Raw genomic sequence first — 21,522 nt, 5'->3', positions numbered from 1 at the left:
AGTAAAGGATGACCAGACTGCAACTCACAACTCCAGGGAGGCTACCTAGTGAAGAGGACCCTAAGAAAGACAGGGATCGCCTAACGACAGAGAAATGGATGAGATCTACATAAGCAAACTAGACGTGAGGCAGGGGGTAATGAAGGGCAAGGGTCGGGGGAAAGAGAGCTTAAGGGAATGGGAGATTCCAGCTGGATCAAGAACAGAGAGGGAGAACAAGGAATAGGAGACCATGGTAAATGAAGACCACATGGGAATAGGAAGAAGCAAAGTGCTAGAGAAGTCCCCAGAAATCCACAAAGATACCTCCACAATAGACTACTGGCAATGGTCGAGAGAAAGCCCGAACTGACCTACTCTGGTGATGGGATGGCTGAACACCCTAACTGTCATGATAGAACTCTCATCCAGTGACTGAGGGAAGCAGATGCAGAGATCCACGGCCAAGCCCCAGTTGGAGCTCCAGGAGTCCATCGGCAAGACAGAGGAGGGATTGTATGAGCGAGAATTGTTGAGACCAAGATTGGAAAAAACACAGGGACAAATAGCCAAACTAGTGGAAACACATAAACTATGAACCAAAAGCTGAGGAGCCCCCATGGAATTGGATCAGGCCCTCTGGATAAGTGAGACAGTTGATTAGCTTGAACTATTTAGGAGGTCCCCAGGCAATGGGACCGGGACCTGTCCTTAGTGCATGAGCTGGCTGTTTGGAACCTAGGGCCTATGCTGAGACACTTTGCTCAGCCTTGGTGAAGGGAGGAGGAGACTGGACCTGCCTCAACTGAATCTACCAGACAGAGCTGAATCCCCAGGGGAGTCCTTGCCTTGGAGGAGGTGGGAATGGGGGGGTTAATTGGGGGGAAGGCGGGGGTGGGTGGGAGGAGGGAGGACAGGAAAATCCGTGGCTGATATGTAAAATTAAATTATTTATAAAATAAAAAAAGATATCTGAAGACAAAATGGCCACATTTTTTTCGATTTAATGAAACTCAATTAGTCTCACACAGAAGAAATATGCTAACAGTTACAGTGCTATACATCACATACAAAATGTTAAAGTCAGTAGTGAAGAGAACCCCTTGGGAAGCACGTGGAGGGTAGGTCCATTATCTACAGGGAAAGCATGGTGACACAGTAGAGTTTGTGCTAGGAACACCATGAATAAGGATGAGAGAAAACAGACTGTCAATTACAGGTTTGTGCTCAGCAACAACGTATTTCAACACTGAAGGAAACATAAAGACTGTCTCAGACATATAACATCCAGAGCACCAGGAGGCCCACATTCTAAGAAACGTTAAAAGAAACCCAAGTTTACACAAGGGATACAAAATACAGAAAACAGTAACCACACAGACAAGGATAAACAGAAGATAGACCTTTTACTTAAATTGATTTAAATAATTGACTGGCTAAATAAAAATACTAAGAATGGGGCCTGGAAAGATGGCACAGCAGTTAAGAGTCCTGGCTGCTCTTCCAGAGGACCCAGTTCAGTCCCCAGCACCCATGGTGGCTCAGAACCATCTGAAACTCAAATCCCAGGGGGTCTGGCTCCCTCTTCTGGTCTCCATGGGCACAACGCATGCACATAGTCACATACGTACAGGCAAAACACCCACGCACACCACATGTGAAAAACAGGGCTGGGCACTGGGATAAAGAGAGTTTGCCCAGCACATGTGAGGCCCGGGGTCCTATTCCCAGCATTGCCAATAAGAACAATACTAACAATGCTGCCTGCAGCCTAGTATACAAATAAAAATGAAGTATATTGCAATGGTAGTTCAATAGTCAGGAGACAGAAATGGACTATTGAAATGCTCTTACATATAAAATGACAAGTTATCACTAGAAGGTAGATAGTGACAGTCTAAAGGGAGATCTTCTGTGCCCCAGAACTACCACTGAAGTCACAAAATAAAAGGCTGTAATGAAGAGACCAACAAAGAACGTAAAATGGAATGATTGAAAAAAATAGGGAAGCTGGGCAGTGGTGGCACAACACACCTTTAATCCTAGCACTCAGGAGGCAGAGGCAGGCAGATCTCTGTGACTTTAAGGCCAGTCTAGTCTACAGAGCAAGTTCCAGGACAGTCAGGGCTATACGAGAAACTCTGTCTCAAAAATAAAAGGGGGGGGGCAGGTAGAACACAAACAAGAAAAGACAAGTTTAAAGAACCATTTCAACTGTCACTAAATAAGGACTAAATGATGTGGTAAAAGATTTAGATTATCCTGTTGACTTAAAAAATAAAAAGGTGGCTTAGCAACTAAGAGCACTGCCTGCTCTTGCAGAAGACCCCGGATTCAGTTCCCAGCACCCACATGATGCATCACAACCACCCATAACTGCAGAGAGTCCAGCGCCCTCTTCTGGTCACTGAAGGTAATGCATGCAGGTGGTGCACAGACACACATGTGGGCAAACATTCATACATGTAAAACAAAAATAAATCTTTACAGAATAAATAAATCAATAAATAATGTCTTGGTTACTTTTTTATTACAGAGATAAAGACCATGAAGAAAGCAACTTGAGGAGAAAAGGATTTTATTTTATATTAAGCATGTAGTATACCATCCAGGGAAGTCAGGGCAGGAACCTGGAGTCAGGAGCTGATGCAGAGCCCATGGAGAAGTACTGCTTACTGGCTTGCTCCCCATGGCTTGCTCAACTTGCTTTCTTATACAACCCAGAACCATCAGCCTAGGGTGCCATCACCCCTCATGAGCTGGGTGCTCTCACATCAATAATCATCAACCAAGAAATGCAATTCAGACTGGCCTACAGGCAAATCTTACAGAGGTGTTTTTCTCAATTGAGAGTCCCTCTTCCCAAATGACTCTAACTATGCCAAGCTGACAGAAAACTAACCAGCACATAACAAAAGGGCAAGCCCCAGCTACATATGTACTCTGGGGAAGCACCTTAACACTAAGCCTCAAAATATCTATAATGGCTGGGTGAAACTCAGACCAGAAATCTACATACCGTAAGATTCTATTTGTGGAAAGTTCTAGGCGGATGTCAATGAATCTATAATGATAGTAGAACTGCAGTTTTTGGAGATAGAGATAGGGAGACTGAGTGGTTCGGATAAATAAGTGATATCTTAATTGTGGAATGGTTTACAGGTGTACTCAATGTCAGAATCACATCATACTGTTTGAATATGCATAAATTATCCTGTCAATCATACTTCAATAGAGATGATTAAGTTCTAATCTAATATTCATATGGAATAATTCATTAGGTCTGGTTTTGAGGTCTAAAATTTATAAAATCTAATATATATTGATTGTTTCAGGTGAAAACTTAGCATTCAAAGATGATGTTTTAATTTTGAAGACTTTGTTAACAAAAGGTAAACATCTTAGTAGTGATTTTGTGTCAAGCACATGTTGAAATGAAAACATTTCACAATGAAATACATATTTAATTTCATCTGCTTCTCTTTACTTTCCTGACGTGGCTTCTCTGAAACACGAGGTGCACTCACTGCACATTTCTACTGGACAGTTCTCCGCCACAGAGGGAGGTTTAACTGAACTACTCAGAACACATTGGTGTTCACATTTCTACCTAACAGTGAGTAGTCAGAACAACATCCTTCCCAAAGAAGTCCATACTTCAATCACCAGGTAAATAAGCCATCTTACTTGGCAGGAGAAACTTTAAGCATGTGATTACTTTATGGGTCTTGAAATGAGGCCATTGTTGTAGATGATGCCTATGAGTGATTCCAGTGTGATCATAAAAGTCCTGGTCGAGGGGAGAGAGGGACAGCAGACAAGTACCAAGAAGACAGTACGATGAGAGAGACAGGAACAAGAGGCGATGTGACAGCAGACATACACACTGAAACAATGTATCAAGTCCAGGAGGGTGGTAGCTATGGAGTGTGGGAAAGGCTTGGTTATCCAGGAAGAAGACAGCTCTCCGGGACCCCAACACCAGCCCCAGAAAGGTCACCAAATTATGACCTTTGGAATTCTATGATAATTACATTTTAAGTAACTAAACTTGTGGCCATCTGTTATGGTGAAAGTAAATAAATAGCACAGATCACATGTGTCTGCAACTGGGGTACTACTGCAACCAGCACCTAAGAATTTGGGAAAGGCTTTGACTTGGGCAACAAGAACAGCCTAGAAAAAAAAAACCTGAAGGGTGTGGTGGAAAAAATGCCTCCCCCACACTATTAATAGAAACTCTGCGAAGAGAGTGGAGAATGCAATAGAGAACCTGTGCTGCCTTGGAGATCATGTATTTGTTGTTAAGTATGTTCAACTGTGAGTGCTGGAAGGCTGCTGCTCCTGGAGGCTGAGAAGGGAATGGGGAGCACATTGCAAACCAGAAAGGCAGAATGAGTTCCGTCCTGCAGTAACCTGGGAAAGACTCCTGCCAACAGTGAATGTGGATGAGTCCCTGAAGGGACTGCAGAGGTGGCCAAAGTTCCTGCTGCTTTTGTAAAATGTCAGAAACAAGAGGGAGATAGAGGCAAGAACTGCTAAACAAAAAGGAATGAAGACCTGATCATTTGGGGAACCCTCGGCCCACCTCCATCACAAAGGATGACAAAATGAGCTTGCCTTTGGGGGAAGCCCACTCCAGAGGGAGGCCAAGTGTTATAGAACAGTTTTGGGTAGTATTTTGAAAAAAAGTGAAAGACCAGAAAAGTTCATCCCCCAGGGATCTCTTCGAACAGATCAAGTGTGACTCCCAGATCACCTCAGCCAACTGAGTGATGGAAATGGAGGTAGGAAGATGTATGGAAGAGCCTCTTATCTCAGACAGGAGACATTAAAGATCTTCAGATTTACTAAAACAGCATGACATTTGGCATAGAAACAGACACCGGAACAAATGATACAGAGTAGAGCACTCAGAAATAGATCCAAATTTCTACAGCCAACTGATTCTCAGCAAAGGCAGAAAGAACACACACTGGGGGAAGGAACGTGTCTTCAGTAAGTGATGCTGGGAAAACTAGAAGCCTGAATGCCAGGAAAAGGGGAGGGGGGACAGAGAAATACAAGAGGGAAGAAGTGGGGAGAGAGGAAACAGAGAAGGGGAGAAGGGGGAGGGAAGGGAAGGAAAAGGGAGGAAAAAAGAAAGAAAAAGAAATCCCCGGCTCTCAACAAATACAAAAATCAAATCAAAGTTGATCAAAGAATTAACTGTAAGACCCAAAACCATGACGCTCCTAGACGAGAACAGAGGTGACATTTGGGACACGGAGTCAGACACAGATTTCTTGGTCAGAACCTCAAAAGCACAGGCAACAAAAGCAAGTGACAGACCATGGTTCTTCCCCCACGAAAGCAAACAAGCAACTGGAATGAGTTAAGTGTTTGAGAACTGTTTATCCAACAAGGGATTCATACACTGAACATAAAGGGAACTCAAACATGCACAGCCCCCCAAAAAAAATAATAATAATAACAAAAACCAATTTTAAAAAATGGCCCAAAGACCCCAATAAACATTTCTCAAAAGAAAATATGTTGTCATCAAGTGTATGAAAGGAAGCCCAAAATCACTAATTATTACCAAAAAGACAAAAAAAAAAAAAAACCTTCCAAGGAATGGGTGATGCTCATATACTGTATGGGAATATAAATTACTACAGCCATTGTGGGGAAAAAATAAGTAGAGAGGTTCAAAAAAAAACAGAAATAAGCCAAGCCTAGGGGTCCATGCCTCGAAGCCCAGCTATTCCATAGGCTGGGTCAGGAGGGTCACTCAGCTGAAGACCCTGGAAGCAGACTGACCCACATAGCAATACCCCATTTCAAACACAGAAGGAAACTAAGACGTGCCCCCACAATCACACTGGTGGTACATACACTAGTTAGGGGAAATCACACATCGGGAAGTTTCCCCACTCACAAGGTCAGAGACTCATACTCACAGCACCCAGGACAGGCAGCCCACCTAGGTGTCCATCAGTAGATGAATGGGTAGAAAAACCGTGATACATACATGTGTGTATATACACATACATATGTGCAACAGAGTATTGATGATGATGCCGTTCTGTTACATGTAGTAACATAAACTGATCTCCAGGACATGTGTTAAGTGAAATAAGTCAGCACCAAAAAGATAAATACAGCAAGCTCAGCATTGTACGTGAAAACCAGGAAACTGATCCTACAGAACAGATCACTATCATGCTTCTCAGAGCCTAAGGAGAGACTAAGGGCCCGGTGGTGAAGGCAGTTGGTTAGGTTGAGTGACAACTACTGTTCTGCAGCCAGTAGGATAACTACGATTGGCAATAATTAATTAAATACTTCAAAATAACTAGTAGAAAAGATTTTGAGTGTTTCCAGAACTGAATAGCAATAAATGACTGAGGTGATGTCCATGCAATGGTCCTCATCTGATCATCATACACTGGCCATAGGTACTGAAATCTGGCTCTGCACCCCATTACTATGTACAACTACTATATATCAATCAAAAATAAAATACAGTTTTTAAATATTCCCAAAGTTGTGTGTGGTAGCACGTTGTCTGTGATCACAACACTCAGGGGACTGAGGCGAGAAGATCTCAAGTTCCTGCCTCAGTTACACAGTGAAACCTTGTTTCAAAATTAAAAATAGGGACTAGGGAGAGAGCTCAGTCGGTAAAGTGTGTGCCGTGCAAGCGTGGGTACCTGAGTTCAGATCCCCAGGAGCACTGTAAAAAGCCAGGTGAGCAGTGCCTATCTGTAACTACAGAGCCTAAGAAAGGCAGGGCAAGGGTGTGTAGATCTCTGAAGCCCACTAGTCAGCCAGTGTAGCCGACTGGTGAGCTCTGCACTCAGGGAGAGACTCTGTCTCAGAAAAATTAGGTGGAGAATCATAGAAAAAGACACTTGACATCGACCTCTGACCTCCACGTGCATTTGCATATGAACACACTCACACATGCTCTATACACACAAACTCACACAGAGGATGAAGTTAAGGATAATAAAAAACAAATTTTAAAGTATTGCTGAGAATTTTATACTGGCAGAAACATTACCAACTTGAACTGAAAAAAAAAAAAAAAAAAAAGACAAAATGAAGAAGGTCTCACAAGACCCCCAAACTCTACCAACAGGAAACAGGCTGATACACTCATTCAGCAGCAAACACAAGTCCTCCTTTACTCAAAAGGAAAGACGTCCCAGAGGGCTGTGCCACAGAGAGGTAACAGAGGTTGTCCTCGAGCTTTGAGACTCGGTGGAGTTGGTGCTGCTGAGTGCCCACATCGTTGGGGGAGGGCAGCGCCGTTACTCTTTCAACTTCTTCCCCTTCTAAACAGGAATGTCTGTTTAAATTCCTGCCCCCTTAGCTTTAGGAAGTGGTTTACTTTTCTTTTTCTTTTCCAGCTCCATGGACATACAGATGGAGGGGAATTCCTTCCCAAATGTGGTCTCATCACATCTGATTTAAATTACTCAAGAGTGAGGTTTAAGATTCTTTGCAGATAAGACTAAAGCAGATTTGGAACTTTAAACTGATGCTTTAAGAATTAGGACTAGCCGGGCGGTGGTGGCACACGCCTTTAATCCCAGCACTCGGAAGGCAGAGCCAGGTGGATCTCTGTGAGTTCGAGGCCAGCCTGGGCTACCAAGTGAGTTCCAGGAAAGGTGCAAAGCTACACAGAGAAACCCTGTCTCGAAAAACCAAAAAAAAAAAAGAAGAAGAAGAAGAATTAGGACTAGGCCAACCAGTGGTGGTACACACCTTTAATCCCAGCACTCAAGAGGCAGAGGCAGGTGGATCTCTGTGGGTTTGAGGCCAACCTGGGCTACAGAGTGAGTTCCAGGACTGTCAGGGCTACACAAAGAAACCCTGACTCCCAAAAACAAAACAAAAAGAGTTAAAACTATTGAAGTATAGGAATGAGATGCTTGTATTTTGCATGTAAGATAGGAATGAGATGCTTGTATATTGCATGAAAGACAGACATGAAAGATATGAATCTTTGAGGGCAGAGGATGCAATTTGAAGAATAATGGTTCCCCAAAGAAGTCCAGGAGCTAATCACCAAAACCTGTGAATAGGCCACCTTAGGTGATAAAGGAACCATTACAGATAATAAGACACTGACTGCATATAGGGGGGCATCCTGGGCTATCCAGGTAGTCATGGTACCAATCACAAGAGCTCAGGACATAGGAAAATGTCTCGTTCAATTCCCAAAATTGAGTTTCTCTTCCCACCAATGAAGCTGCAAATCCACTCCTGGAAGACATCCAAGAAGCAAATGCCAAAACAGAGAGCAAACGGGTTCGAAAGCAGACTCCCAGCCCAGGGCTCCATAGTGGAATAAACGCCCAGCAGAAGTCTCTTTGAAGGTACAGTGGGCAGAGGGATTTTAATCCAACTCGAAAGGCCCACTAGTCACTGACTACATGCTATGCACAATAGCTGACTCTGAGGCTCTAGAACCATCTAGATAGACAGGAACCCTGCCCTCATGAAGCTCACAGAGCACCCAGGTTTTCTTAGCAGACAGAGAATGTCAGGGACGCTCGCTTTCCACAAGGCAAGGAACAAAGCAGATGACCCAGCCTGTGTTCTCTTAGCCATATCAGCTTAAGCAGTTCACCAAATGTCTAAGTAATCAAGTGGCATCCACATACCTGTAGTTTTGCTACAAGCCATTATACAACATCTGTAGATTCGCTGTGGATCACAAACAGTTGTTAGTTATCCACTCAATGAATATCTTAAATCGCATCCCGTAATATCAGTTCAGCAATTCTAAAGTAACAGTTTTGTTATTTGTGTTGAATATGAAATGTTTTCCTGAAGGATTTATGTTTTAAACCCATGCTCCCCATCTGGTGGTGTAATTTGGGAAAGCTATAGAAACTTTAGGAAGTGGAGCCTAACTAGAGGAAGTAGGTCACTAGGTGCAGCCTTGGGGTCTGTTAATCCCCACGCTTTCCTGGCTTACTCTCTGCTTCCTGGCTGCCATGATGTGAGCTGTTCCACCCTCACTTCCCTGCTACGGTGGACAAAACCTTCTAAAACTGTGAGCCAAAATAAATCCTTCCTGCTTTGAGTCGTTTGTATCTGGTATTCAGTCACAGCAACGAAAATCTAATGCAGTTGTCTTCAAAGAAGGGTGTGTTGAAAGAAACTTCTCAAGCATTTTCAGGGGAGATGCCAAGCCACCTTCCTTGAGCACACTCTCCTACTTTAACCTCTGCAGCGGCCCCAGTGCTGTGCAAAGCACAACAGCTAATAAGCCACAGCTGCAGTTGGTTGTTGAATTTTCTTACTCTTTCTCTTGGCTCTTTGCACATCACTCAGCTCCCAAACAAATAACACATATGGAGACTTATTTTTACTTATGAATGCCCAGCTTAGCTTGGCTAATTTCTAGCCATCTTTTCTTAACTCAAATTATCCCACCTACCTTTGGTCTATTGTACCTTTCTCTATTTCTATATATCTTTTCTTTCCTTCTTATTCCATGTCTGGCTGTGTGATTGGGTGATTGGCCCCCTGGCATCCTCCTCTCCTCTTCTCGCTCCTCCCTCTTCTCTTCTCTATTCTCTCTGCCCGGGAGCTCTGCCTATCCTTTCTCCTGCCTACCTATTGACTGTTCAGCTCTTTATTAGACCAATCAGGTGTTTCAGACAGGCAAAGTAACGCAGCTTTATGGAGCTAAACAAATGCAACATAAAAGAATGCAACACATCTTTGCATCACTAAACAAATATTCCACAGCATAAACAAATGTAACACATCTTTAATATTCCACAACACACAGCTGCCCACCTACCTGAATGGACACTGCGCAAGCCACCAGACTGCTCAAACCCATGCCACCTGTGGAATATCACCTCTGACCGCTGGTCCAAGGTAAACAGCCAGTGCCTCCTTCTCCAGCCACTCACCACCCTCCAGCTGTGCCGCACCTCTTTCTGTTGGCTTCTGTTAAAGGCCTTTCTACATATAATTCTTCAGTGGAGGTTAGACTTCCACCTCTCCCCACCCCACACTTTCCTTTCAGCTTTCAAGTCCAAGCTGGCCTGCCCCATGTTCAAGGTGACCTTCCTCTGCTGACTGCTGTCTCCCACCCAAACTGAATCAGACCTGCCTGCATTACTCTTGATTAACAGTCTATACATCCCCTCTATGGTTAAGTAAGGTGACTCTGATTCAACAATACTTTGTGGAATTTGCCATTTTCTGCCTCATATTTTAGGACAGGGACTGCACTTATCTTCTTTACTGTTGGCTTGCTGTGTAGTACACAGAAAGATTCTAAAGCAATGCATTGCTCACTAAACAAGAACTATATATCAGGCATTGTTACAGAGGCCCCATTAGGCAGGTGTTGCAGGGATCTGTCATTTAGATGAGGACACCAAGGCACAGAGAAGCTAAGTCCCATAGACAACAGTGACAAAGTTGGAAGGTGATTCCAGTCAGTGGGGCTCCAGAGCCCATGCCTTGAAGCACTATTCTATCTTGGCTTTACAGAAGCTTGTTAGATGGTGTGGAGTCAGGTGTGTAGTAGGCAGAGCTGAGGAGGCTGCACCCGAAGAGAATGTAGCCATGGGCAAGCTCTTCCCACAGGTAAGACAGAGGCGCAGGTACCAGCGAAGACAGAAATAATCATGAGATAAATGATCCATGAGCAAAGCATGGCTGATCAGCAGCTTTCAAAGTTCTGAAACTTCACTCCACTACGGTCTCCCCACCTCCACCTCCCGGCACAGTCCTGGGGTGAATATTTCACTGTCAGATCACACACACCACCTCACGCCTTGTCCCACTCTCAGAACATCCCCTGTTTATCACACACTTCAGGAGAACAACACAAGAAAAGCAGCAAAGGTGACCGTACCCCCACCCCATGCAAAGAAGGATATACATTTTACCTTGAAATAGAAATGCTTTGCTGGCATTGTGCAGTCCTGCCACCTGAGTGACTCCCAGGGTGGTGTTCACAAGGTCGAGTTCTGTGATAATGTCCATCTGAAGGTCAGGGTCCATCCCAAAGCCCAACACTGGAAAGAAAGAGATCCATATTGGTTTAGCAGACAGAGTGCAGGCCAAAATCCATATAGAGCAGATTGTAGAGGAGAGGGGTGGTCAGAATTCATCCAAGGCAGGTAGGAGTGCTGGGGAGCTTCTCCAGGGAGAACAGGAAAGCAACTCCGCCCTACACTCCCTCTCAAAGCTCAGTTTCTTTCTAACCTCCTCCTCCTCCTCCCCCCCCCAACCCACTCTGTTATAGATGGCTAACCCCACACCCAAACTCCCTGGGGCCAAATAATTTTCAGAATTCAGAATATATCACAAATTGAGAAGGAAACATGGCCCACATGTTATGTTTTATGTAACAACCTCTGCAAAGTCTGGGTCAGTGCCCTATAATCAAATTCTACGGTATTTCTGGGTTGGAAAAGTGTGATGTTTTCTCCTAATTGAAATAATGACTTAAATAGCCCAATATCCCTTTCAGGCCACATTTTTGTCACCAGATGAATTCAACTCAGGACAGTTTTGTGGTCTGATGAATTGTGAAGAAGTTTTGGATCTCTAGACTTTTTAGGTGTGGGGATGGATTGGTGGGTTCGGGACTGTGATGCTGATTGACCTGCTTCAGATACAGATGCAACAACAGATCCTGAACAGAGCAATCCCCATCACCCAGGGGCCACCTCTTGCAACATACAGGAAGGAAGCAGTGGAGATGGGGTACTGCCCCTACTGGAGAATGGTGGCAGGAAAGAGTAATGCTCAGACCAGCAGGTACATATGTCCCTCCAAAGGACTCCTGGATAGAAACTGAGATGCCCGGACACCTCTTATTAGGGAAGAAATGTGGCTGAATCCCCTCGTCTGGGAAAGGCAGATCCCCGAGGGTGTCTCTTACCCGGGGAGTGTTCTGTGGAATGACTCATTCATGATTGCAAAGTGATTTCCAATTACATATATTAATAAGGCTACAGATCACTCCGAGGGACCGTTGTTTGAAGCCATTCATGAAGGCTCTGCTTAGCTCCACTTAGCATCTCAATGGTGGGTTCTGATTGCGCAGTTGGAAATGTTTTAATCAGCAACAGCTGTCAGCTTCCCTCTGACGGCAATGCAGTCGCCCAGGCGGGATTCAGAGAGCATGCACCCAATTTGTCCCACGCAGACTCAGTGAATATTCATCGGGACTTCCTAAGGCCCCCCCCCCAGTCTCACCTGTCCTTCTCCTACCCCTCCTGTCTACACAGATTAGGGGAAGGAAATGTACCCTTCCCCTTTTCCCTATTAGAAAACAGAAACTGCAGACATGTCAGAAGGCTGGTCAGGAAGGGTGCTTTGGAGTTGAAACCCACCATTGTCAAGGCAGAAACTAGGTTAAATCAAAGGCATGGTGCATTTAACTACCTTCTTGGTTTTTGTCAGGCTCCCTCCACACTCATCCCCCACCCCATCTTCTGAGCTGAGAGTGAGAATTTTTCTCCTTGAAATGCAGCCAGTTACAAGACCTGATGACCCAGTGATAGCTCTCACATCCGTTGTTCACATTCATTTGTCAGCAGTTTGGGCATGGGGTCACCTGCAGCACTTACTAGGTATCACACATGTTGTGGGCACTAAGGACATTCTCAGGCAGCTTTCATCCCTGATGGAGAGGAAACAATGAGCATAGTTTGGCAATAAATACCATGAAGATGATGATAGAAAGTACTGGAATTGAAAGTAACTCAACAGGGGGAGAGGGCCTGGCTCAAGGAGCAGGGCCAACGCCTGTAAAAAAGCATGTCCACCTGTAGAGAACAGTGAATGCAAGCCAGGAACATCACAGACTGTTCTAGAAATAGAAGAGGGATAGGCTGGGCTGTAGTGTACAGGGGAGGGAGGCAGAAGGAGATCAAAGGCGGGTGTTCTCCCTTCCTCTCCACCGACTTGATAAAACACTATTCACAATCCATCATTGAGGGGAGTCAGGGCAGAAACTCAGAGCAGGCGCCATGGAGGAAGCTGCTTGCTGGCTCACTCCCTGGCACCCCTGCAGGCTCAGGCATAGCTAGCTTTTTTAAAGAGCCCCAGACCACCTGCCCAGGTACAGTGCTACCCGGAGTGGGCTGCGCCCTCCTACACCAATTAACAACTGAGACAATCCCTCACAGAAAGGCCCACAGACCAACCTGATAAAGAAAATTACTCAATAAGTATCTCTCTTCAAGGTCCATGAGCTGGCTCAGTACTTAAGGGCACCTGCCAACAAGTCTAAGCCCTGAGTTCAATCCTCATGACCCACATGGTGGAAAGAGAGAACCAACTCCCACAAGCTGTCTGTCATCTGACCTCTAAACTTGCGCCATGGCCAGCATCTCCCCACAGCCTCAACCCCACATACACAATAATAAATATAAAAAATAGATATAAAGACTGTCATGACAGGTGACTATCTTTTCAGCTGACAGTGCTAACTAGGGGCCCAAGGGTCAGGTTATAAAAGGCCTTGGGACCAGTGACAAGGACCTAAGCTATTACTCTGTTTCTACTGGGCTATCGCTGGAGGCTTGTGCGGTGTGGGCTTAAGGAGAGGATGGGAGGGCTATGCTCTGATTTACATTTTAAGTATGGATCTAACTTTAAGCTTCCACCTCTGTGCTATTGCTCACGCTACATACCAACTCGGTTCATAGTGCCCGCTCTGAGCAAAGCGAAACGGAGCAAGCTACCCTTCTGTCTTCCCACGTCCCAGCCCCACGAGCCTGCTGTCAGGACTTGTGAGCTTGGATGCCAGCCGCTCCGTGATCACCTTGAACAGGCAGGAAAAGAACCAATATTTCAGTTTGATCTATAGTGTTCTGAACCTACACAGCACAAATTAAGTCAAAGGTGATCTCAGAGGACCTCCATGCTGTCTTCCTCTGGCCAGGAACTTTGTAAGTGGCTGGCGCATGTGCTCTTAGCCAGACGTGAAGAGAATGAAGCATCTCTGGTGCCCATGCAGCCTCCCACAGGACCTGGCATTTAACAGGCTCCTAATCCAAAATGGGGTTATTTATTTGGTATATGGGGGTAGATGGTCCTCACCGTGGTAGCAATGACCTCAAAGCAATAAGGAAGACCATGAAAAGACAAGAGGGCAAGAAAACTTTCTGAACAGATGACAGCTGTTCTAGTTAGGGTTACTATTGCTGTGGTGAAATGCCATGACCAAAACCTATCTGGGAAGGAAAGGGTTTATTTGGCTTACACTTCATTGAAGGGATGCTCCTCCTGGCTTGCTCAGCCTGCTGTCCTTACAATGTGGCGGGCCCTTCCCCATCAATCACCTACTTTTAAAATGCCCTACAGGCTTGTTTGCTTACAGCCTGGTCTTATGGAGGCATTTTCTCAACCGAGGTTCCCTCTTTTCACACAACTATGGGTTGTGTCAAGTTGATATAAACTAACCAGCACAGTGGCTGAACTCAAATCTTTACCCACTCCACATGCACCCTCTGTGTTGTGTGACTTCCACAATTCTTCCTACTGGAGTGAATGAAGGACATCTCTCCCGCAGCTCTGAACTCAGCTCTATACCCTGTCTTGGCTGCTGGTGGCATCGGTGGCATTGCTTACAAAAGCAGAGGCTTGAATGTGCTAATAGGGTGGGAGCTCATCGAGAGATCATAGCTTTAGGGATGGGCCCCTGGGCCATGAGGACAGTGCAGACACACAGTGCAGCCAACTTTCCTAAATGTGGAGTGGCATTCCGCTGGACCCTGCCTACATAAGGCAACACTAGACCCACCTACATGCATCTGAACACAACAAATATTTGTTGCTGTAAGTCACGACTTGAGGTAGCTTGCTGTGCAACAGTATATTGTGACAACAGAGAATCACTGAAGACCCTCTAAGATGGTCCGTCTAACAATACACAAGTCTCTCTGTCTAGGTGGTCTGCAATAGGGACAAGCCTAAAAGGTGCCCAAGCAGACCCCGTGAATCTCACAAAACACACTAGTAATGTTCTCTTGTCCCCATCCCCAAATGAGGACACAGTGCCCTCAGTCCAGAACATAGTGTGGAAATACGAATCCTCTGTTGTTGGAAAGTATCACTCCTGAGAGCCTCAGTTTCCTCGTCTGTAGAAAGGGTGGTCGGTACTGCCTCGCTGATACTGGAGGTCTGGGTGGTGACCTCACAAACAGGCTCAGGCTGCATACAGTAGGTACTCAGCTGGGGTTTGGTTCATATGCCTCTCATAAGACTGACTCTCCAAACCATTCCAGCCTTGATCCTGTACTCTGCAGAAGCTAAAGAAGCAACTCAGGTGGCCCTCCTTCTGGCTGCGAACCATTTTGCTCTTTATATAAAGACACACCATACAAACGGGGAAAAAAGAAACCACTTGGCTTCAGGACGCAGTTCTGTTCTCTCCCTTTAATTAGTCCCTTTCAGGACAGTGCCCGATGCTGATAGAATAGCACATTGCACATGGCATAGGGGATCAGGAAACCCATGAATAAGGAGCCATCTACATGGCCTCTCCTGAGCCTCGCATCATGTGAGCACTAGCTCCATCAAACATGGTTTACTTCCAGGGTTCTGTCTCCCGTCCGTGCAGCCCGCTCCTGTCATTTCCTAGGAAACTCTATGAAAGGTTTCTACTTTTGACAAAGCAGTTCTACAAATGGCTAAAAGTGGGCATTAGAATTAAGCAGGATAAAAAGCTCCTGGGGAGGAGATATTTTCAGAGCCTGGAGAGCTGCAGTCAATGTGACAGAGGCACTTGAGGTCTAGATCTGGCATTCAGAACTCACTTTAGCTGGGATACCTGCTGTTTTCCGGGCCACTGCTGGCTGCTCCTCAGCCCTGGCCAAGGAGGGCTTCAGCCCTAAGCCCTTCAGTTTGCCTTTGATGCCCAGGACTTCCAAGCACAGCTTCCTGGGTCTGTCTCACTTCAGATCTAATCTGCCTCACGGTAGCAGCTGCTTTTCTGGTCCATGCAGAGCAAAGAGACACTAGATGGAGGCTCTGCAACCTCCTCTGATGACAGGATTGCATGGCCACTTGATCTTAACACCTCCAAGAGGAAGGTTCTTGAAGAATATACTTTATGCTTCTACAAGTTGGCCCATGCTTGATAGGATTGAGGAAGGGGAAGCTCAGGCTGACCTACCTGGGAAGTGCTTCAAATAGAAAAATCTCTCCAGCAGGGGGCAGCAGGAGGCACTGAGTAGGAGGCACTGGGGGATGTTGATGTTTTGGGTACTGCCCTCATTCTCTACCCTGGTGACCCCCCCAAAAAAAAACTGGAAAGCAAGGAAGGCTTAAGCACTGAGCTCATCATACTGGCACTTCCAAGCTACAGGAGAAAACCTGTGGGTGCAGGATGCTCTTACTGCTGTTAGTCTGCCCATCCATCTACTCCAGCGGGCCTGGAAAGCCCAGAATTGGAGAAGCGTGCACCACCGCCTCTCTGTGTTCCAAAGGTTCCCTGGGCCGGAGAGGTGCGAGCAGCTTGCTCACAATACCTGTTATTAGACGGTTGCATGTGAAGCTGCCTCTGCACTGCAGTCTTGGTTTAATTAAAATGTGTCTGATATCATCTCCTCATTTCCATTAAAAGCCGGTGAGATCTGAGCAGCTAAGTGGGCCACATGTTTACTTCCTCTAGGACTGTTAACATCCCAGACAACGATTGTCTCACTTGACAAATAAACTCTCCAAGCAGCTGTTTGGATCCTGATACAGTAATCACCAGTCGGCCTTTGCAACCTAAAGATGGATGTGGGGATGGAGCTTCCTATGCAAAATCAAAGAGGCTACTTCCAAAAACTCACCACAGATACTCCCTCCAGCTACAACAAACTGCAAACATACAAAGCAAGGGAAATTTTCTTCCATTTCCTTAATTCTTCCAATAATTTATGAAGAAAAAAAAATATGTGGCCTCGGGCAATCAAGTAGTTACTACCAAGAAGCACGAGGATTGGCCTTGCACTATGCTTGGGGATGGGTTGGGGACTGTCAAGTCCTTAGGTCGTTCCTGCCATTGCTCAGTGCTTCCTTGGGCCTGGACTGAATTCTACCTTATCCTTCCAAAGCCTTCAAGAACCACTCACACACCTCACGGCCAGGTCAAAGCCTTCCAGGTGCACAGCCACCATGTGGTCACACCTTTCCTCCTATGTATGTCCTGAATACCAACTTCTCACAGCCTCTTACTCTTCCCACATCACCTGGTGCAACAAGAACGCTTTCCAGTTTCTACTGAGATTCTCTGCAAAGCTGTAAGTCATCAAGAGGGGAGTCCTCTCTCTGTGCAGCATCTAGCAAGCCACCCGCAAGGAAGACCCCCACGGAAGACCCCCACCTCGGGGTCTCTGAAACGGAAGTATAATGGAAACTCAGCCTGGCCCTGCATGCACACAGTTTTCGGCAACTTTTCAAAGGAGCCATGAAAACAAAGGATGTAGGCATTTGGGTGGTAATATGAAATGATACGAGAATGACCATCAGGCTGCTTCTTCACCATTTGACTTCTCCCTGTCTTCCCTTCTTCTGTAGGATGTGCCCAGCACAAGAGTCTCCTCCTCCCAGTGGGTAGCCCAGCATTAGCAGGCCCGACCCTCATCTTCTTGGGGCTAGTTTCAGTTCCAAGAAGCAACTGTAGGAAGCTCCAGGAAGCCTTGGGTCTGGCGGCTACAGAGGGAGCTCCGGAAACACACTGAGGTTCTTTTGTCTCTAGAGAAATGTTTCCTTGTCGCTCTAGGATTAAGCAAAGGAAAGCCTTAGTCCCCTTCGGTCCTGGGAAATGAGAGAGGACAGCTGGAAGCACCCAGACTCCTAACTGCCGGAGAAGAGCGCCTGGGGCAAGAGGGGAGGGAACTTTTTAAGTCAACTAAAGGGGGTGGGGGGCTCCTCAGACCTCTTAAGGTAAATCAGCTGCCTGGCCTGAGAAGGAGACTGAACCTCTAGAGGAGGAAACGAGGGTGATAAAGGAGACGCGACAGAGGGACAGGGAATGGGGCCATGCGTCCGTCCGGTCCGGTCCGTCCGTTCTAGGGATCCAAGTCTGTTGTCTAGGGCAATGAGTCTGATGCCTGGCTGCCAAAGGCTATCTCTTCCACTCTTGGCCCTGTTAGTCCACTTCCTACCCTCACCTAACCCAGCCGCTGTCTCCTGACAGCTACTACAAGCTCTGTGAATTAGGCTACATTTTCGAACCCCTGGGACTTGAGGTCAGGGAAGCCTGTGGAAGAGGAAAGAGGGGAGTGAGTGTTAGAGTCCTCACAACCGCATGTCCACAGGGAGAACCTAGTGGGGCCAGTTCCCTTGACCCCCGGTCTCCGCCCTGCAATCTTTGATGATAGCAGGAAAAACACGGGTTTACGGGTGGAGAAAATCTTGGGTTGACTCCACTGCTCCAATTTCCCCCCTAATAATTAATTGTTCGCCCAGTCCTTTGGGCGGGGAGCAGGTAGAGAACACTCCCGGAGTTCTCCTCCGGGGGCCATGTGGGAGCCACGGAAGAGCTCGCCGGGTCCCACTTTCTCCCGCAGCCTTCTCCCGCGCAGCGTCTGGCTCCCGGGCCCTAGCCGCGCCTGCCAGCAGCAAGCGCTCCCTCTGCGGGTGGGACTTCCGCGGCTCGGGGACAGTCGCGTCCACCGCACCCTGCAAGTTCAAGGATGGAAGGCTCGCTGGGCACGCTGCAGCGGGTTCTGACTCCCCAGAACCGGGAAGCTAGTTGCTAGCCACACTCGGGTGCGACCACTCGGCCGCACCCCTCACACTGAATGCCCGCAGCTGCGTCCCCTGGGAAGAGGACGTTCGCAGGGGGCGTCGTCTTTTCTAGAGCTTTTACCCCGAACTGTGCTGGGTGATCAGAGACCCAAACACGCTGCCACCCTTCTCTAGCCCGTTAGAGCTGGGTTCCGCGTCTCTGCAGCCCGGAACAGCACAGCGCTACCACCACCACCACCTTCCCCCATATCCCTAACGCCCAGCCTTGCTTACCTGTCCTGGCGGTGCACACACAGAACCACAAAACTAAAATCACATCCATCGGCATCGCTCCGGAGGCTCCCCGCCAAGCAGGGTGCACCAACGCCAGCAAGAAACCAATGCTTCAGAGAGCCGCGGCGCTCTGGGCTCGGAGCCGCCAAACTTGCTGGCGGGCGGCAGGGGAGGTGGCTCGGCAGCGCCGGGTGCCGCGCTCGGGGATCGCGCCCGGGAAGGCAACCCCGGCCGCCCCGCCCCCAGCCCACCCCCCACCGCGGGCGGCGGCCGCGCGGGGCTCGGGCCCTGAACCCGGCTGCCGCTGCGCTCCCCCTGAGCTAGGGCGAGAGCGCCGGGCTCCGCTACTCCCGCAGGTTGCCCTGGGCGCCTGTGCGGATCCCGCTCGCCTCCCGGGCTCTGGAGCAGCAAGGATCCCAGCTATCAGCGCTGCGCGGCTTCACGCCCCCGCCTTTGCCACTGCGCCGCGCTGCGGGCTACCCAAGTTGCCACAGTTCATCCCCGCCGGGTCCGAAGCCTCCCAGTCCGCGTGCGTGGGTTTTGTTCCCTGGGGGAACCAGACCTAGGAGGTGTCGAGGAGTGCTCCCAGCCCCTCCTTGGAAAGCAACTACTAGCGATTCGCTCCAGCAAGTGGATGGGGAGGAGCAGGTGATGGAGTGGATGGAGGTGATGGCTGAGTCCTCGATGGCCACCTGTACTTTCTATCCCCAGCCAGAGACCCCTGTGACTGGATACTGGCTTTTAGGGGTGCTGGTGGAGGGTGCTGAGACGGAAGATATGGGACAAGTCCCTGAGCTTGGAGCAATCTATGGCTGAAATTGAAGGAGCGGTTGCAAAGCCTCTTTCTACAGGCCAAATGCTGCCACATAGGGGAAGTTCTAAACCATTTTTTTTTTCTCTTGTGTGACTTTCTGGATGGTTTTCTCCAAAACACGCTCTCTGGGCCTCTCTCTCTCCTTTCCTTGAGGACCCTGACCCGAACACCACTCTGTAGAGAGAAAAGCTCGGCTTTGCTAGCGACCAGTGGACAAGCAGAAGAGGGGTCTCTCCTGTCTAGAGTACCCTCTGTTACCTGAACCTCCCTATGAGGGCCCCGTACGCCCATCTATCTACAGGTGATGTAGTCATAGAACCTGAAAGGTCAGAACCTCTGGTTTACACATTCGTATTATGTGACCCAAAGCCCCCAGGGCCCCGGCTTCCCCCAACACCCAACACCCAACACCACTCTGAGATACATAAATCTGTATATTCTCCAGGATCCCAGAGGAAAAAGACTAACATCTTCAAAGAGTCTGCTTCATTTCCAGGATTTCTCTCTGGCATTTGCACAACCTCCGTATTCCTATAGCCTTAAATTTGCACCCCTTTAACCCCAGGAGACCAGTGAAAGTCCTCGACTTAATGGCACAGCTTATGAAGAAAAAAAGTTTTACCTACACATTCCTCTGACCTTTTTCCTATTTTTCAGGACATTCTGTATACAAACTATTGTCCACTTATTCCATATATGACTTTCCCTGGGCAGGTGATGAAAGGGACCGTGAAGTCTCGGCTTGAAAAGTGCCCTCTGCAATGCAGTTGAACTGGACTATTACAGAGTGAATGATGTCAAGTCTCAACTTACTCTTCAGCGTGCGTGCGTGTGTGCGTGCGTGTGTGCGTGTGTGTGCCTGCCTGTTCCTTTGGAGGCCAGAGGATGTTGGATGCCCTGCTGCTGGAATTACAGGTTATGTGACATGTGTACTGGACGCTTGTGTCCACTGAAAGAGCAGCAAGGACTTTTAATCACTGAGCCACATCTCCACATCCAACTTTTATTTTATGTGTTATGTCTCTGAGGATAACCTTGAACCCTGATCCTCCTGCCCTCTCCTCCTAAGTGCTAGCGTTATAGGTCTGAGCCACCACACCTAGTTCATGTGGTGCTGGGGTTGGAACCCAGAGCCTGGTGCATTCTGGGCAAGCACTCTACCAATTAAACTGCCTCCCCAGTCTCTTACTCTCCAGCTTTCTCAAAATTCAACTTGGCCCCAGAGCAGACCCTTATTCCTGTGTCTTCATCACAGACTCGGACTTTCCCTTCTCCCTGGAGCATGTCACATGTAATGCCAATATTAAAATCAAACACTTGGCAGGAAATAAGGTTTCCCATGACTTACTAGGCCTCCTGAGGAAGGACGCCATACACCCGGCTGCACTGTGAGAACCATGCTCCCCTCTAACTCTCCTTCAGTCGTCAATGCAGCTCCATAGCCTTTGGGGGCTTGGAACTGTGTTTCCCAAGGTCTTAGAGGTATCAGAAGCCCTAAGAGTCACCGTGCTCCCAGCAAGGGTTCCGTTTGCTGGCTTGGATTGCCTGTGGCTTGGATTCTATCTTTTGAGCCCTAATCTTCAAGACTGTGATCTGGTCCTGTGGGGTAGGGATGTTGGTGTGTTTCATTTAAAAAAAATTAAGTGAGACATATGTTCTGTCACAGCTCTGCAGCTTCGCATCCATTAGCAGTAACAAGAGTTAATCTCAACAAGCTGGTAAATCTTCCC

The 21,522-nt window shown here is 47.4% G+C and overlaps 1 protein-coding gene across 1 annotated transcript in view; it reads right to left on the bottom strand.

Moving 5' to 3' along the window:
* The window catches only part of Nell1 (neural EGFL like 1), an 806,688-nt gene extending 787,547 nt beyond the window's left edge, over positions 1-19,141 (bottom strand). Inside the window, exons 1-2 of the mRNA XM_059253364.1 lie at positions 18,979-19,141; positions 10,893-11,021 (exon numbers count right to left, since the gene is read on the bottom strand). Of these exons, the coding sequence (XP_059109347.1) occupies positions 10,893-11,021; positions 18,979-19,033 (184 nt within the window). The 5' untranslated portion in view covers positions 19,034-19,141. The remainder of the gene's footprint in view (positions 1-10,892; positions 11,022-18,978) is intronic.
* Between the last annotated feature and the right edge of the window lie 2,381 nt (positions 19,142-21,522).

The sequence above is a fragment of the Peromyscus eremicus genome, chromosome 1 (genome assembly GCF_949786415.1).
Source record: "Peromyscus eremicus chromosome 1, PerEre_H2_v1, whole genome shotgun sequence".
Lineage (NCBI taxonomy): Eukaryota > Metazoa > Chordata > Mammalia > Rodentia > Cricetidae > Peromyscus > Peromyscus eremicus.
Note: the sequence above shows the minus strand (reverse complement) of the source record. Positions and strands in the feature narration are given on the sequence as shown.